Below are 18409 nucleotides of genomic sequence, written 5' to 3'. Positions count from 1 at the left end.
ATGTCAATTGATCAGCTGTTCCACGGTTCAGCAATCTTTTCCCCAAATGGCTCCGGAGAGACAATTGATCAATCTATTTATGGAACGGTTTTGTCGAAAAATTGTATCGGGTACCGGAGGCCCAGTTCCATGTTGCTTATGTAAGTGTAAAGTACATGGTCTGTGGTGCATTGTGAAAAACATAAAAATTCCTAACGGTACCTCTTGAGAAAATCTGAACGTTTCTGTGGGAGTGTGTGCTAACAATTTTAGGTAAAGGAGTTTCAAACACTTTTAAAATGAAAAATGTAAAATTATACTAAAATCGCTGGATTGGAGACTGTCAGGGTTAATGATCTCTCTCTCTCTCTCTCTCTCTCTCTCTCTCTCTCTCTCTCTCTCTCTCTCTCTCTCTCTCTCTCTCTCTCTCTCTCTCTCTCTCTCTCTCTCTCTCTCTCTCTCTCTCTCTCCCCCCTCTCCCCACTTTTTCACCTGTCTGTATAAAGCAGTTGTCTTATTTTGTCTGCATAATACAGCTTTTGAGTGTAATAATCTTGTTAATTGTCGAATATTGGAATTTTATCAACAAAACACTTGGATTTTTATTACCCAAACTAGATCCTTAAAAAAAAAAAGCATTCTGCAAAAGTGAGAGCAATTTTAACATTTGTGCAGGCGTACGTTTTACTCAAGACTTATCAGCCTGATCTTATTCGGCGTCAGTGTTTTGTGACCCTCCTTCCAATTTCTCCTTTTATTTGGCTCGTCTTTCAGCTGTCTTGCTTGTACTCTTTTAGCTTCTGTTAATCCCCTTGATACTTAACGGCTGGTTGACTCCCTTGTTTGCTCCTGGTACTTGGAAGGTTACGTTAGAGGGCCATCGATTCGATCCTGTCAACGAAGCGAAGCGCGCACTTCATACAGTGACAGGAGAGCCCGAAGTTGGTCCCTCAGTCTGTTTTGAAACTGTCTCTTCGTTACCGCGGCAGTGGAGCATTTTTATCTGCTAATACTTTACTTTGCGTACAGGAAAAGTAGGTAAGGGTCGCTTACTTTTGTATGTCTTTCTAAAGCTATAGTAAATATGAACAGATGGCGCAGGGGGCTGATAAAGTTTGGTTCAGTCTCTTCAAGTGATCGAGATTTTCAGTTCTGTCGTTTTGTTGAGCAGGAAACACAGACGGTTATTGTAGAGTGTATTAGTATCAGTAAACACGCTAGAAATAAAGCTAAATAATAGCTGCTGATTTTTCTTTGATTTGGGGGGCAGAAATCAATGCTGTGGCAGAAATTCTAGCAGAATTCCGTGATTTTTTCTTAATATCCAGTGACCATTTTCTGAATCAACAGTACAACACGACATAGTGATTGCCTTTTGAAAATCACTACTCAATATACGAATATTTTGTCTTTCATATATTGAAAGCTGTAGTAGGCAAGTTCTTTGGAATCACCGTCTTTTTCACAGTGAGGCATACACATTAAACACTTCTTCCCCTTGGTGTTAATGTCACTACAATTTTGATTTCTGTTATCGGTTGAACTGGTACAAATTCACTTTGTATATAATGCATGTTAGTGTTGTGTTTTAAAATTAGAACATAAATAAGAGGTCGGTATATTGCAGGATGATTTGTGATTTTGCGGCACAGCAACTTGTCAACTTTTGACCCATAGGATAGACTTTCAGCCCGGGTGGTCGGGGCTTGGCTAGACATGTTCTGGTTGATTTCCCCCAGCCTGTCGGCGTGCAGGGGGAAGACATCTAGGAATCTGGGTCAGAATGTTGATGGAAACTGAATTTTTTTCCACAAGGTTCCTTGAGATGCAGCTATACATGTATTTATTTTGAAGGTGATTTGGGGAGTGCAAGACATAAAAATAGGAGAATTGTGTTGAGATAAACATTGTGAGGAAGTCAGGGAAAAACAAAAACCTAGTTTTGATGAATTTCTTGAAAGGTTCTGTCAAGCGTTGTTGTTCAGTGTTGCTATTTTACTTAGTATTTGTCATGGTTCTTTGAACAAATCGTCGTCCCTTTGATTACTTTTTGGATGTGAAGAAGAGAATGCTTGTTGTGAACAAAGTTAATGTTGCTAAAAATCCTGTAGTCTGTTTCATTTTTACCAGGTAGATTAAAAATATCCGGTAATAACCTCAGGCCAATATCACCAGAAATATTTTAGTAGGAAAATTGGGTTCCAGCCCAAATCGTAGGCAACTTATTTGCACGTGCCTTGCTCTCGCCTCATTTTTGCTGAGAACCAAATCTTTGCTGAACAAGGCCTTCTGCTTACTACTGTATGAGTTCTTTGAGCCATGGTTACCACCAACTTAGCATGCATTGGGCAGGTAGTTAAGATGGCTCCGACAATGATTCTAACCCCCAAAAAGTCCATTTAGGGAAAAATGGAATTATTCTAAAGAGTTTGAAAGTGTGACTAAATGATAAGTTAAAGCCATCTTTATTTATGATGCTCACATAAGATAGTTCAATGAGGTTGTACATTGTACGTAACGAGGGATTCACTTAGTGCCTAAGCTTTAGTCCATTTTAAATTTTCTCCATGAATACCTGTGTTAAGATGTGAAATTAATTTCCAGTTTCTTTCATTTCATTAGGTACAGAAATTTCTGTGTTTCTAAATTGATACTGACATTTCCATACTCTTCCCTAAGATGTGAACTAAAAGGATTCACTGTCACTTTTTGGGCATAATTAGGAGTTAGGCATCACTAATCATATATGGCATTTTCCAGCCATTTGCCCTGTTCGAAGTAGTCACCAGCACTTAAACAACAAAGTGGGGATTCGTTTTGCATGGTTGCTATGGAATGCCGGAGAAAAATTGAAAAGTATGACTGTCTTGATTTATTATCTGGAATGCGAAAAGGCTGCAGGCTATTTTCCACATCACTGAAGAAGGTCTTTGAAAGAATCTTGCAAGAGGGAATATTGAGCAGGAAAGACAAGTTTGTCCAAAATACTTACTTGTAAATAGAATTTAGAAAATATTGTTTTCAGTCAGTGTGGGATTTGTATTCAAATCAACAAAAGGTAAACAAGAAAATGAGACCAAAAATGAAAGTTGATCAAAAATTGCTGAGACACTTTATGTGTTATTTCAAACGAGGTTGTGGTATTCATGTTCCCCTAGACATGAATCCCATAGCTGATAACTTTTCACAAAATGAAATGATTAAAAACACACCGATGCAAGGATCAGGAGAACCTGTCTCATTTCAAGTTGATTCCCCCATGGTAATTTTTGGAAGCAAGCATTTAAACCCTTCATGTTTTGTAGTATCAAAGATCAGTGAATATAACGGTTGACTGAATGTGGTTAACCATGAGGTATGTGAAAACACAGACAGAATGAAAAAGCTTGCCAAAGCCATTCCAACTACCCAGTTGTTTCATGTGTAAGTTTTGGCAGGGGGACATTGAGTCTGCAGTACCATCTGCTCTTGATGCATCACACAAGTGAAAACTAGTACTGTGGGTCAGATGGCTGTGTGAGAAACATTGTGGTTTTGGATGTTGCAATCAACATGGATCTTAAGAAAGGTAAGGCCTTATGCGCTGATTTACTCTATAGCTGTCCGTAAGTCTGAAAAAAAGCATGACTCTAGGCCTGTGCCATTACAAAAATGATGTGGGTTGATTAACTTCCGCATCATGGGTGACACACACATGTACACTTCAAAAAGCATGAGTTCTACTACAGTAATAGTGACAGGTGCATGTATGTATGTTTATTCTCTTAGTAACTGGCAGGGGATTTGTTCGGAGGTAAGTCTTAAATCTGCAAAATTTGGGTTTTTATTTTAATAAAACTCCAACGGGAAACATTCTGTGATATAAAAATAGTGTTTCTCAGCTAAAAAGCACAGTTACTGTGTCCAGACACAGCTAACATACACTTAAACATAATGATTAAAATAATAACAAATTTCTCTTCATAGGATTTTATTTATACCTTTATGGGTCCTTTGACAGTTCTTATATTAACCAAGGTTTTATTTGTTCTATAGGAGCAGAATATAAAGGGGAGTTTGGGGAACAAATGTCTCAGGTAAGTTGAAAACTTAAGCTTGTTTCATGAAACCTATAAGTACTTACAGTTATATTTTAAACAAAATTGTAAAAAATTCTGATAATGGAGGCATTTTTCGATCTTCCCTGACCAAGGGAATATTGCCATTGATTTGTGTTTATGACCTTGTAATTTTGATTTCAGTGACCAATCCTTTTTAAGGCCTGAAATTCTAATATCTTGGTGGAGAGTTGAATCAAAAATACATTCAGACATTTACATGTACCTTGAGATACATGTACTTTTCATTAATTTTAACAGAATAAGGGTTGGGTGTGAAATTTCCTTGCCTTCAATACTTGATCAGTGATGGATAGTGACAGACGAAACCTATAGAATTGCCACCCTCTATATAAGCCACTAGCTCACCACCCTGGGGTGTTAAGTTAGGTCCCACAAGACCCATCAATGACTCTCTCTGCTTAATGACCTGTTATCCCAACAAAGCTCCATTTTGGGGGTTAGGCAAGTCACAGTGGATGGGATAGGAGGATGGCTTGTGTGCCCTTCAAAATGGGGTCTTTGTAAGTCTTCCTAAAGAGTGAGGGCGGTTGGGATTGTTTGCTTCTGGTCTTAAGCCATGTCTATTTGCGCTGTCATTGTCAATTGGATGTGCACATATTCAGTGGATTTAACGAATAACAAGCTTAGCCCGTTGGCAGAGTTTGCTCCTGGGTCAAGCAGTGAATTTTCTTTCTAAATGTTCTGCATTCCTCATCTTCTTGAGTAACAGGAGTTGAGTTGTTGGCATGTCATGTACATTGTTTGCATTGAGAGTAAAGGCTTGGCAAATAATGGAGGAGAAATTTAAGTGGAAGTGAATTGTAAATTGTCTTCAGATTTTTTTTGTTGAAGTCAGGAGAACTTAATAAACTACAATTTTTATCTTCGAAGTTTCGATTTGTGAAAGACAAAGATATAAATCAAAGACACATTTCAAAGCTCAAGGTTCAGTATAAATTATTTTCCACGAAACAAAATCATCTGAGAGGCTCCCCGAAATCTGAGAAAAGATCAAACAATTCAAGCCCAAATTCGTTAATGTAAAACCCTCCTATGTGCCCTTCGAATTCCACCAATACATTTTGTTTGTCTTGTGACATTGTAGTGTCCTGGATAAGTTCTCCCTGTCAGGCTGGCGTTCTGTTGAGAAGGTTTCTGTTATCAGAATTGGGACAGAGCCTCCATATTTTTATTTTTAAAATTGGGTTCCTAGTAATAACTGGTGTACAGCATGTGTGAGGTCTCCAACTGCAGAAGGAGCACATAAAAAAAGGTGGTATCACCAAGAAAATTTCATTCATTCTAGAGCTTTTTTTACGTCTTTATAACAATGTCAGCCCTTTTTATGTGATTACACAGTATTCCTTTTTTTGAGGGGGATACGCGCTATAAAGTGTTGATGCACAGTGCTTTTTTGTGGGGATTTTTGCTTATTAATTGTTTTTCTTGTTATCAAGAGAGACATTTGTTTGTTTTGTACCAGACAAGCCGAGGTTTGTCTTTCTAAACCCACCCCAGATTGAAAGGGGGAGGAGCAATGTTTTTGTAACAAAGTAAATCGAAGAGGTCTGCATTTGAAAGACAAGTAGGAAAAAACTTACAGTGATAGCTATTTAAATGTCAAGCAACTGCAGCTTTGCTCTCTAACCGAGGGCCCAAGGAATGTTGGGATAGCTGAGGAGGCTTTTGATATTTTGAGCATCAAAAGCTAAATACGCCACTCTTCCTAACTTTGTCAAACCATAGCTGTGTAAACATTTGATTTCTGTATGCCTCGCAGTGAATTGTTAAGAATAATGGTGTGGCATATTTACTTCCAGCTCCAGAACTTGGTAGACCAGATGAAGGAAGGTTTCATTCAGGCTATGGAGGAGCTGTCCCGTGTCCAAGATGGTGACCGACTCCTCCAACAGGAAGTGAAAGACCACAAACAGGAGACAGACAAGAAGGTTGAGGAACTCACTACATGTGTGCATCAAATTAGGGTAAAAGGAGATGTTATTGTGGGCAAATATGTCATTAAGATGAATACATGTAGGCCTGTGTAATTACGGAAATTTGATTAAGAGCTAACCCATCATATTGCTTAGGTGCTACAAATAAATGAAATGATGGAAAGATGGACATATCATGCCCAAACATCATGTATTAGAACCAGTTTTTATGAGCCTTCACAAAAAATCACAAAAATATTACAGTGGAGCAGAGAAATATAGAGAAGTAACATTTCAACTATTCATTTAGGAACTCACAAGCACTCACAGAAACTTAACCACGTTGAAGTAGATCTTGAAACACTGTCACAGGGAAGACAGACCTTCACATGTAGATTATTTTAAAGACACTAAAGAACAAATCTATATCTTACAATTGAGCCTGTGTTGTTTATTCTGTTGATGTTTTGAGAATTCTGATGTATTGTATAAAAAGGCCATTGGCAGAACAATTTTCTTTTTGGAGGGAGGGGTCAAATCTATTTTGGGGGAGTGTAAAACTTGATGATTTTTCATATGTAACCTTTTATGTCTTTTCTTAGGGGAGAAAGTACAGTTTAGGGCTAATCTTTGCTTTCAGAAAGAAGGGAAAAATGGTGTTAACCAAACATTGCCTTTATTTCATTTTTTGAAAAAAAAGATTCTTAGCTTTTTTTGGAGGGGTTCGTGGCTTCTGGTAGAGTTCAATATTTTGGGTTGCATTGAACATTGTAAGTGGCCTAAAGCAAGGTGTTTCAGTATATGTGAGGAGTAACAAGTTAAAGATTAAATCAAACACATCACTCCTATTTTTTTAATCATCGTCTGTTGCAGCAAGTGATTGTAGACTGGATAGAGTTATCTCCCTTTGTTTAATCCACTCAATATTTTCCAGGCGGATCTGAGCTCTGTCCTGAAAGAAGTGCAGAAGAGCAACAAAGAGACCGGTCGACTAGCGGAGCAGTTCGAGAGCTTGAGACGGGAGCATGGACGCATGCGACGGAAGCTGAAACAAAATGAACGGAATATAGAAAACCAAAGGTACATCTGTGTTTTATTGTCTCTGTGTCATATTCACATAAAATAAATACTGAGACTGAAAACCTTATGAAAGCTTTTGAAGTGATTGTGTATAATTCCTACTCTAAATTCACTGGCAGGCAAAAAGAACAAAGGCCAAGCATCTCGCAGTCAACCAAGTCGGAGGGAGATGCCAACAAGAGCGACACCAACCATACGACTGCACCTAATGACAATCTCCTTCGTCGTCGCAAGAGCACACCTGCCGCCTACTCCAACCTGAAAGGTGCACGGGAATGTAGAAGTATCCTGCCGTTGGAGGCACAGACACCAATGGCTCCTATGATGCAACCCTTCATTGATTCTCTGCCAGACCCTGGTGACTTGAACAACAACGGTGAGCTAAGAAGCAAAATGAATCTGTCTTGTGGATTGAGGACAGTATGTTTGTATGGAATTCACGGCCTCGATGCTTTGCTCAATGTGTCATTTTTTGTTGGCAACAACTTTTTATCCCTTATGCTTGGCCAGCAAGGGGTATGATTGGTAACTTCACAGCTGTTGAAGTAAAGGCAGAAGGTCTGCTTTCTTTGAGTTCAAGTTTATCTGAAAATTAGCTGTAGAACTGTAACATTGGAACACATTAAAATGATTTCTTAAATCTGTAAGCATAACCATCTCGTCACATTTCATGGGAATTTCCTAAATCGAATACAATCCGAAAACTAGATATTTTTCTGCTCAAAATCAATACAGTCTAGTAGACATTCCCAACTTGGATATTGTAGGATGTGGTTAGATTAGATTTTTGAGAACAAGCTCACTTGAATCACGCAAGAACTGGTGAGGTCGATTCACCTAGCATAATTGACCACACTTTTTACTTTTTGTTCAGATGGGAATACTTCGTTTGACTTACTGGAGGGAGATGACAGTAGGCAGTACACAACGCAGCGTAGTGGAGGTTCATCAAACTCCAGTGGAAATGACACAAAGGCAAGGGAACAGACGAGCAAGGTGCAGTGGATTGAATGGAATCACATTTAATTGGGACTTGATTCCATCCAGTTTCATACTGTTGCAATTTTCATGCACCATGGTATCTAAGAATGTGATTTCAGGCCATTGAGAGCTTGTAAAACATGACAGAATGTACAACGGAAAACAAAGACACAGAGTATGAAATGTAACCGGGAAATGTTCAAAGCACATTTCGTTTTAAATAGTAACAAACATTAGTTGATGGAAATGATATCCTGTAATTTATGCGCTCCTTTGGATGGTATGTTGACTTTCAGTTAGTCATGTTGTTTGGTTTACTTTGACATCTGTTTACATTTAGGCATGCAAAATTTGGATGAATTTTGGTGAGAGATATTGAATTCAAATTTCCTATTTTGACTTAGGCATTCAGCCCAGGCAGGAGAGTTTCATTCAGTACTGTAGATCAGACACACAGCTCCAGTGACGATCCTGAAGGTGAGAACTTCATACTTTGTTGAATTTGACAAAAATTTTTTTATCTAAATTTATGTGTCTTATTTTTTTCCAAGAGGTCTTAACATGGGGACATGACATCATCACCAATATGGATGCATGTTTACAATTGATGTACAGGAGACAGATATTCAGACAGGTTTCTCTCCACATGCCCATAATGTAAATTTTTCACATTCGTGTAGATTTTACTTCCAAAATCAGGAGTGTACATTTTTGAGAAATACATCTTTGCAATGAAATAAGCTTTGAAAATGCTAACTCGTCAAACTCAGACTCTCGAACGGCAAGTATCCTTTAAACATCCTCAAAACACTGAATACGTCGTTTCACAATAGTGCGCCACCAAGAGTTTACAACGCGTTGGCCAATCACGATGCGCAAAATTTGTCGAACCAGTGCGCGTTTGGAAAGGGTTGACAAAATTTCGCGCATTATGATTGGCCAACGCATTGCAAACTCTTGGTGGCGCACTATTGTGAATCGCCCGTATTCCCCTCAGTGAGCAAGAAGACTTGATAATAATAATGAATTTTTGACGTGCCAGCTTCAGCAACATGCTGTTCGAAGGCGCAGTTTAATTGTAACATTCTGACTAAAACATGTGTACATAAATACATATAAAATCACTGAAAACAGTACATCAAAACAAGTAAAATTACTAGATTTGCAAAGTCATAAAAACACACGTTAAGACAAAGGAAAATTCAAATTAAGAAAAAAAAAATTACAAACAAAACAAAACAAAACCACCAGCCGTCCATGTTTTTGTCTGCTGCATGATACAGAGCAGACTTATGTCTATAGACATACAAGTACCTAACAGTGCCAGCAAGTATTGATTTGGGGGGTACATGTCACTGTTTGATTGTTCATTTCCTGGGAAGCAGGAGCTGTTTCAGATCTTTCAACCTTTCCTTTTGTTCCCAGGATACAAATCTTGTCTACTTGAGCCTAATGAGGCCCATCGATCGCTGTGCGCCCACCATGTCTAATACTTTAATCCAAGGACATTCCAATTGTCAGTGCTTGGGGGGGGGCACCACTATAACAATACGGGTGTTTCACAATAGCGCGTGCGCCTCCAAGAGTTTGCAACACATTGGCCGATCACAGTGCACGAAATCTGTCAACCCACTGCACATTTGGAAAGGGTCACAGATTTCGCGCATTGTGATTGGTCACAATCTTGGAGGCACAATGTTGTGAATTGCCCATATTTGAAATGACACTTGTCTATTTGTTTTTGAAGATTCTTTAGGGTAAAACCCTGTCAGTTGCATGCTTTTTCGTTGTGGAAAAATCCATCACTGAAATGAAAGTGTGCCATGGATAGCTTCTCTCACCTTACTAGATGTTTTCTTTTCCGGGGAGAGAAAATAAAATTTGATGTTTTGTTTTAGAGAGGATCAATAAACTTCAGAAACGAAAACTTTTTATTTGGATCGGCAGGGTTGGTTAAATTTACTATCTGTCAAATTCAAATCCTTTTTCATTTAGATTCGAATTCTAATTTTTATCCGGGTCGAATTCTTCGGGGATAATCAACTTTCAAATTACAAGTAAATATAAAGGAAGCACTTCATTTTTTTCATGAATATCTTTTTATCATTTGCACTATTTTTTTCCCAAGTAAAATATGTCATTAATGCATAATTGTCAGCCATGTTTGTGCCTACAGAATCTGGTCAGCTGTCTCAATCCTCCTTCATGGTTAGACTGTTAATGAGCCAATGACATGCATAGTCACCCATGATTTCTTTCGACATCACTAGTGTTTTACCTACAGATTTTCACTCTTCAAGCAAAACATATTTACGATGAGACCAAAATATTTAGTGGAACTCTCTAGGCTGCGACTTTTGTAATCCAAATTGTTAAACCAATTAATTTAGATGGTAAATAAATACAAATCTTGCCCTTGTTTTTACTTTGTTTTACAACAACATGAAACAGGTGGTTCTAAGACCTTTGACACAAGGCCTGTTTTTGCAAATTTATTTCTTGCAGGTCAGAGGATACAGGTAGCTGAAGAATTTCTCTCATCAGAGCGGAAGTATGTCGGTCAGCTCAATGCTCTCCTCGACAACATCATGTTACCCTTAGTCACCGAGTCACTAATCCACCCTTCTGATATCAAGTAAGAACTCCTGTTATTAGCAGCTTGTGAATTAAGTGGACTTATACACGTATTTCTGCTGGTTAAATAAGTCTTTGGAATTGACTATCTGTTCCAATATTTGAGTTGTTGATCGATGTAACTGCTTGCTGGTTCCATTTTGTGTGTGAGAACAGTTAACGTTTTCAGTTAAAACATTAAAATGCACCAGTTAAAACAATATTCTATCTACAAAAACCTTCAGTTTTCATTACAATTTCCATTTTGTACAGTTTGAAAAACATATAAAGGTAGTACCAGACTCACACAATGTAAACCCTATTTAATATTTTTGCCCCCTTAAGTAATAATCTTTGGAAAAACCATTTTGAAAAGTTTGTAAAAAGGCAGATCACGTTGTTTGGCTATCAACAGTAAGTACAGCTGATAATGCAGAAAGACTGCCAGTCTTATTCTAATTTGGAGCTCCTTTTTGCATCTCCTGTCTAGCGTCATATTCCCTCCATCCCTTGCTAAGATGTTTGACCGACATTGCTGTCTGCTGTGCGCCCTGGAGACAAGGCTCAGTGATGCATTGTGGCAAGGAATGCACGGGGATATCTTTGCCAAATTTGCTGGTCCTGAAAGTGTAAGTGTAATGCAAAGGCAATTTTTTTTTCAAAATCATTTCCCATTCTGATGCCTTTTATTTCTTTGAGTTTGTTCTGTATGAATATTCATTTTAGGGTCTTTTCTAGCTAGTGTTCAGTCATGGGAGATATATGTAGTCCCCTCCCTGCCACAAAATTACTGATATTTTGAAAATCAGTCCTCAAAACATTTGTGGATGGTATTGTTTTTGGCCAAAATGTTTGACTTTTGAAAAAGCAAGGTACAGTGGATAACTTTTGGTATTCAGCCAAATGCCACAAATGCTGATATTTGCTTCCAAAATAGGTCCGACTTACTCAGTGACCAATTTCAACCTAGTTTTCCTTCAAAGACTTTTCAGACTTTGAACCATATGTACAGAACAAATGGGAGATCAGCATGTTCAAACATCAGACATTGAAGAGTCAAGGCATTCTTGGTGTTTTAACCTGTCAGTCCTGCCTGCTTTTTTTGACTGCCAGATGTTGACATATCCTTCATTAGGAAGTGGTTAAAATGCGTTTCTAAAAAATGTAACTTTAGTTTCCCAGAACTTGTGATTTAAAATTGGATCCATCCTTTGCCAAAAAGTGGTAATATGTTCCTCAGAAAAAGTGTTCCTCGCCATATGCTAAAATCTTCTTTTTGGTAACATGAATAGGTGTGGGAAATCTTGCAACTGCTGTTTTTATCTTGCTTTGAATACAGTCTAGTTTCCTGTCCCAGTATGGGTCCTACATCAGTTCCTTTCCAGAAAGTTTGTCTTTGCTGTCACACCATACAAGAAAATCGGCCAAACTGACCAACTTTCTGAAGGTAAAATGTGCAGAACAGTAAAACAGTTTCCTCCAATTCATTGGAATGTCGTGGGTTGAATATTTGAAAAAGGAATATTGTTTTAAACTATCGGGTTAGCCATTTTGAAGTGTTATCACAAGCTCCCTAGGTGATGCACCAACGAACACATCACTGAGAGTAGTCTGAAACAGTTTTTCAACCATTGTAAATTAGTGTTTACTGACTACTTTAGACATTGGTTTGCTAAACTATTTTTGAACCTTGGCTGTAAATGAGAAACATTTTCCATTTTTAGAGCACTTTTAGACTGTTTGGATAAGTTAAGATGTTTAACAAAATCTATGATAAATTTCATCTGCAGAAGCAGCTAGCCGACATCGAAGATGAACAAGCAGATCTCTTGGGCTACCTCCTGGCTCCAATTCAGAGAATACCAGCCTATGTTCTTCACCTTAAGGTAAGAGATTTTTCCTGGTGTTTAGAGTCTGACATTTCCCTGAGATTGGCCAGCATTGGCCAGATCTGGTTTTTATCCAAAAGCAGATTTGTCAATTTTTTTCTAAGTTTCACATAACCTCCCACTCTTGATGGGAATATTGGGGGGGGGGAGGAACTTCTCTGAGAGGGGATGTGAGGTGTGTGACAAACCAGACACATGCTATTGCCCCCTGTCATCCAAACTTCATGGGAAAAAGGTCAAAGTTGAATACCCCTCAAAGAATCCACAGTACAAATACGGAATCATTGCAAGGTCTACTTAATGGATGACAGGTTTTCCAAGGTGGCAAACAATCAATATTGGCTATACTGTGTAATGTATAAAGGACAAATAACACTGGATTACAAAATGGCCAGAAGTCACAAATTGATGAGCCAGGTCCCGATACAAAGGCCTAATCTTCTGCTTGGTAGAATATTGCAGCTGATTGAGCTTGAAACATTTTCCCTCACAAATTCTCAGAAAAAGCATCGAGTGCTTTTTATGTCAACACTCAAATTTAGCAAGATTGCCCACTTTCTAGACATGAGTTTCATTTCCACCCTAATTCTGAAATCTAAGATATGCTGAAAATCCAGCCTTTATAAATTCAAGTTGGTGACCTCTTAAAAGAATAGATATTTGAAAATTGTCAAGGACCTTGAATTGGTCTCGTATACTGAACAATGTTAAGCTTCCAAACTTCTTTGGTTTGTTTCTTGCAGACTGTCCTGGAGGTTACAGACTCGGACCACCCTGATCACTTCCATATGGAGTCTTGCCTGACACACCTAGGCAGCTTCTTAGCAACGATGAACCCAGCCATTGAGCAAGCCGTGGAGGCTGCACGGACCCACATACTCTTCCTCTCAGAAACGTACGATTTTAAAAGTCACTTACTCAGTAATGATATTGAAAAGCAAAATTTGGAACCTTTTTTTAGGACACTTGTAGGAGACTTTTATGAAGTAAGACTGAGAGGATTCTGTTTATTTAAATTTAAAACAAAAGAAGAAGAAAAATGCACTTATCTAAGCATGCACAGTCCACGGGCATATTTATTGAATGGACCTCATCAGTGATATTCTCTTGAGCACATTTTCCTAAAGCATGTCTCACATTAGTGAATAGGCTCATCAGTGTAACTCAAGATTTTGGGGCCAGTTGAATGACCGTTGGCTACTTACACTTCAGACTAACTCTGAATTTCTATCAATAGTAGTGCCCTTTAGTTAAGTTCAAGCAGCAACTATAGTTGACTATAAACCAACCAACGGTGCATGGTCGGACATGTCTAGTCGACCATTTGGGACCAGGCTAAGGGGCATGGTTGCACCGCTGGCTACCAGTAACATATTTCATTTATCATTACAGAGGGAACCATTCAAATGAAAATAGTTGTACGAGATTTCAGTGACCTTGTACGCTACGAGAATCACAGCCTGTGCTGAAATTTGAGTAACAGTGAGATTTTTTTTAAAATAGGCAGATTGGGGTCGTTCGAGTGTAACTTAATAGCACACACACATTTTTAAAAAGCAACTGACTACTGGTCAAACTATAGTTTGACTTGCCCTTGTGCATTTTGGCTCTTTTTGGCTGTGTGGGTTTGAACCCCACAGACAGATATCAGAGGAATTGTGTCCCTGAGCAAGCTACTTTGAATTCATCACAATAAAGCTGCCCGCCCAGAGGTAAAATGTGCACATTTAAAGGAAAAGATGCTAATGGTTAAGTTGATATAAAACTGACCTATTAACATGTTACAAATTTTATACTATGAACTGATGATTACGTTGTGAAGTAGGCCCCCCCCCCACTGTGACACAGTGGTAGACACTGTATTAAATTCACGTATCACATCATCTTTGTTAATATTCAAGAGTTTCTTGTCTGACAGAAAAGGAAGTCTGGCATTCTCCCCTCATGTGTCAATGAGTAGTCAGTCCTCGTCACTCACCAAGGATAGTGGGGTGCAGTCTATGGAGAATGTCTCACCTTATAACAGATTAACTCATCATGGGTAAGCCACACAAAGACATTTTGTTCAAACTTACGATTTTAAAAATGCCACAAAACTGAAAGAACTTCCTGTAATCAGTATCAGGAGTTTTGCAAATACATGTACTGGGTTCAACTCCCTCATTGGGCTTCACTTTGGTTTTATGAGTTTAAATTTCTGGATTGATCACCGCAGCTTCATTTTATGTTGCAGAAAAATTCATTTGTCTCATGTTAGGCCCAATTTGAGACTGTACATGACTTTTAATTGGATCAACCAGTTAATGCTTGGTGAATTCAAAATTGGGGACAGAGCCAACATTTTGCAAAAGGCCATTGTTGAACGGGTGAGGATGGTTGGCCAACTGCATTATCCAGCATCATGTTGATCTGCTCCAAATTTGTTAATGTCTTGGTTCAAAGGGCTGTAGTCGGTCTTGTGGTCAGGCATCACACTTACAGTGATGATACTAGAGAAATTAGTAATGCTGCAAAACCAGAGAAGTAGCGGTTTGGATTGTTCAAAGAGAAACAAAAATATTTAGTAAAACATAAGGGAATCAGACAAGGTTTGTTTGTCTGGTTCATTCCTCTATCAAGCAATTTTTTTCAGAAAATAAAGTTGGATTTTACTTGTTGGTGCAGATCTAGTGAGAAAGATGTGCCGAGAGCAGTGCATGACAGTGTGACTGGTGGTCAGTGGCACAGTAGCCCAATACGTCAACAGAAAGCTCCAAGTCACGGTTACACACTCCCTAATGGTTACCGTAGAGATCGACGGGCATCCTTCCCCGGATTCAGCCTTATCGAAAATCAGAGGGCTGGGGCTAGGGAGGCCATGGCCCAGTCTAGTCCGAGGACGCCCCAAAAGCACCGAGCGCATACGGCAAGGCGCGGAAGCTATGATCAGAGGATGCTGACTGAGACTAACCAGGGAATGTCGAGGGACATCCCAGGCATGATGTACATCCCGGAGCAAGCCAGCGACGAGGCAGAATCCCTGTACAGGTTCCGCGATCTCAACAAGCATAGGAGGAATTCCAGATTGCAGAATGACCTTCCAGAACTGCCAAGGTATGGAATTTATGGTGAAGATGACAACAGCGAAGAGATCGGATATGAACCATCCTCACCTTCCAGTGCACTGCCTAGAGCTACACAAACAGGGGTAATCCAACACCAGCAGAGTCCTAGACACAGGAGACAGTTTGATACACCTCTATCCAGCTCCACATCTTCTAGGACCTCAACACCAAGAGATTATGTCTATCACACCGAGGCTGCAGGATCTGACATCATGTTTGAAGAAACTGACATTCATCAGTATCAACAACTGAGGAATCGACAGCGAAGTGCGTCCGGCTCAAACAAGGTTCTCCGTGTCAGGGATTTGAGCTCGGAACCGAGGGGAGGAAGTACGCTGCAACTTCAGCACAGCAGCAGCAGTTCCGAACATCGAAAACGCTCCCACTCTATCCCTCACCTGAGCCGGGTCAGGATGCCCGAGTCGGCAAAACCTGGAATCCTGAAAGATGTGTGGAACGAACGAAAACAAGTAAACGGGTCGGCGGAGAAGATGTCAACGCCGAGAACAACTAAGAAAAATAATCTGAAAAAAAGTCCAAGAGCCGGGGCTACTCCAGTCAGCAAGTCTGCCAAGAAGTCCAATTTCTTGACAGGGCCCCTGAGAAATATTTTCTTTGGAAAGAGGTAACTCTCAAGTTTTGTGTCTGATGGCTTTAAAGTTGCATTTAAAGATAACTTGAGTTATACCCTTACATGTATTCACGCTGCTTATTTGTTGGGTTTGGTGCGAAATTCACTTCCACTGTTTATTAACCGTATACTTTGGTACTTCTTCTACTGTTCGTTTGTTTCAGTCGGATGCATCTCTTGACATTCACAGCCAATTATTTTGCAGTTGACTGTACTACTTTAGTTTGCCAGTGTAGAGCACATAACAGCTCTCTGAACTGCTTGTGTAAAATTGAATTTCCTTTTCTCGTCTTCTTTGCACCCTGGGCTTTGCACCCTGCATCTTGGTACCCTGGGCTCTGTCAAACTGCACGTCCTCTGTTAATAGCTCTGGCCATAGGTGAGTTTATGAAAACTTACATTTTCTCCTATGCTGTCACGATTCTTACAATTGGAAACTTTTTAAATTTGCTCAAATTCAACTCAGTATGTTCTCCAGGGAAACCTGTCACGTCAGATGTTGGAATTATATTTTGTCAAAGAAATGAACTTTGAGCAAGGACTAGATTATGTTTGGCTTCGCGCGTGTGTGGGGGGGTATGGACTGCATCTAACAAATTTCAACAGAATGTACACAATTCTGGTACTTGAGCATATTCACAGAATTGGTGCTTGGTTGTCCTTTAATAAAATCATCGGTGTCTCCTGGTCAGTAGTTTTGCAGACAGGTATACTTCTGTGCACACATGCAGAGTTTTGAAGCCTCTAGATAAAACTTCCATTCACAAACTTAAGGGTTGCAAGTACAAATTGTGCCCGATAGATGTGAAATAATATGAGTGTTCTGAATGCCAATTTTTTTTTTTCTGGATTCAGTCGGAAGCGAGGCAGTCAAGTGGTTGAACTTGATGGAGCCCCAAGCCAATCGGCTGTGAACAGCAGCGCAGATGAATTTGCAACGTCATCACGGCTGGAGGCAGACACATACCACGATGAGGACGGGCAACCTTGCAGTGATGTCTAGACTAAAGCTCACAAGAGTCAGAAATGCTTTTGAAGACCATGTATAGTGGAAAGTACAAATCCAAGTGGTTTGTTGATATAATTTCTGAAGTGAATAACGTTTAAACAGGTGCTCAGTTGTGAGAAGAGGTGTTAACTTTTGGATCACTATCTATGCCTTGTCATCAATTCACCCCAGTCAAGTTCAGCCAAATTAGTGGGTGTCTGAACACATGGAGAGCATACTAAATCCTTTTAGCATTCAGCACATTTTGGCACAAGTTTGTGGCTTGAATAGACTGTTACCAACTGACATGTAGTTCCAATTCATTAGCAAGCTTTCCTACAATTGAGTCAAGAAGTGCAGTTTCTAGCTAAATCTAAATCGTGTCTCTTGTGGTATGGTCATTGTATGCAAAAGAAAAGTGGATTTTTGCAAGCTGAACACTAAATTATTTGGTTTTGATCAGACTAAGCACATTTGAAATGCATTATATTTAATAATGAATGCTACAGTATTTATTGAAAGGGTATTTTGATGATGCAAGTTGGTCACACTTTTTAGAGAGAATTTAAAATTCAGGTCCCCTTTATCGGTCCATGGAAACAGCCATGAGTTATAAACACTGATTTTGTTTACAAGAAATATTGTCCCAAATAAGTGTTCCAATTGTTGCTATGACGCCTGTTAAAAAGAAGTTGTTGTCCACAGTGGAGAAGAGTTTGGAGAGGCATAAAAATGGACATGTGCAATAAAGTCAAGATCGTTATGACGATGGGCAAGTGGAAATTGCTTTGAGGGTTATCAACTTTCTCATTTACGGATTTTGATTTTGCTTCTTTGTAGTATCAAAACTTATGTCAACTGCATTTTGTTGGCGCACTCAGTCTTGAGCTGGACCCAGAGAGGGCGCAATGTTCCTAGCAACACAGGCTCCTTCGGTCACTGGTTCACAAACCACTATGAAATGTGCATGTTGTGCCAGCAAAATGAACACTCCCAACCAACATGGCTCTTTTCAACTGCGCGATGAGGGGATGCCTCTGCTTAAGGAAGATTACAATTGCTGGTTTAAAAGTTGCATTTTGAAATAGGCACGCTTGGAAGAGAAGAAAT

General features: G+C 39.3%; 1 protein-coding gene across 2 annotated transcripts; it reads left to right on the top strand.

Moving 5' to 3' along the window:
- The first annotated feature begins 456 nt into the window (after positions 1-456).
- Positions 457-18398, top strand: LOC110986242 (uncharacterized). Of its 2 annotated transcripts, XM_087134954.1 has the most exons (17): positions 457-1017; positions 3408-3547; positions 4015-4055; positions 5900-6064; positions 6948-7093; positions 7213-7469; positions 7968-8089; positions 8479-8551; positions 10580-10709; positions 11178-11316; positions 12027-12134; positions 12478-12573; positions 13320-13471; positions 14495-14617; positions 15241-16305; positions 16679-16690; positions 17167-18398. In XM_087134954.1, the coding sequence occupies exons 2-17, from the start codon at positions 3532-3534 to the stop codon at positions 17312-17314; spliced, it is 2793 nt and encodes a 930-aa protein (XP_086991080.1). In that variant the 5' UTR covers positions 457-1017; positions 3408-3531; the 3' UTR covers positions 17315-18398. The 2 variants fall into 2 exon arrangements, with proteins under 2 accessions (XP_086991080.1, XP_086991081.1); XM_087134955.1 differs by lacking the exon at positions 16679-16690.
- Positions 18399-18409: the final 11 nt, after the last annotated feature.

This window comes from Acanthaster planci, linkage group LG01, assembly GCF_054643075.1.
Source record: "Acanthaster planci isolate LZ-2023a linkage group LG01, COTS_SCS, whole genome shotgun sequence".
NCBI classification, from domain to species: Eukaryota; Metazoa; Echinodermata; class Asteroidea; order Valvatida; family Acanthasteridae; genus Acanthaster; species Acanthaster planci.
Note: the sequence above shows the minus strand (reverse complement) of the source record. Positions and strands in the feature narration are given on the sequence as shown.

Excerpts from the sequence above, each read along its gene's own strand:
- LOC110986242 (XM_087134954.1), top strand. Across the intron at positions 8,090-8,478 it reads CAAGGGAACAGACGAGCAAG|GCATTCAGCCCAGGCAGGAG; the intron begins GTGCAGTGGATT and ends ATTTTGACTTAG. Across the intron at positions 13,472-14,494 it reads ATACTCTTCCTCTCAGAAAC|AAAAGGAAGTCTGGCATTCT; the intron begins GTACGATTTTAA and ends CTTGTCTGACAG.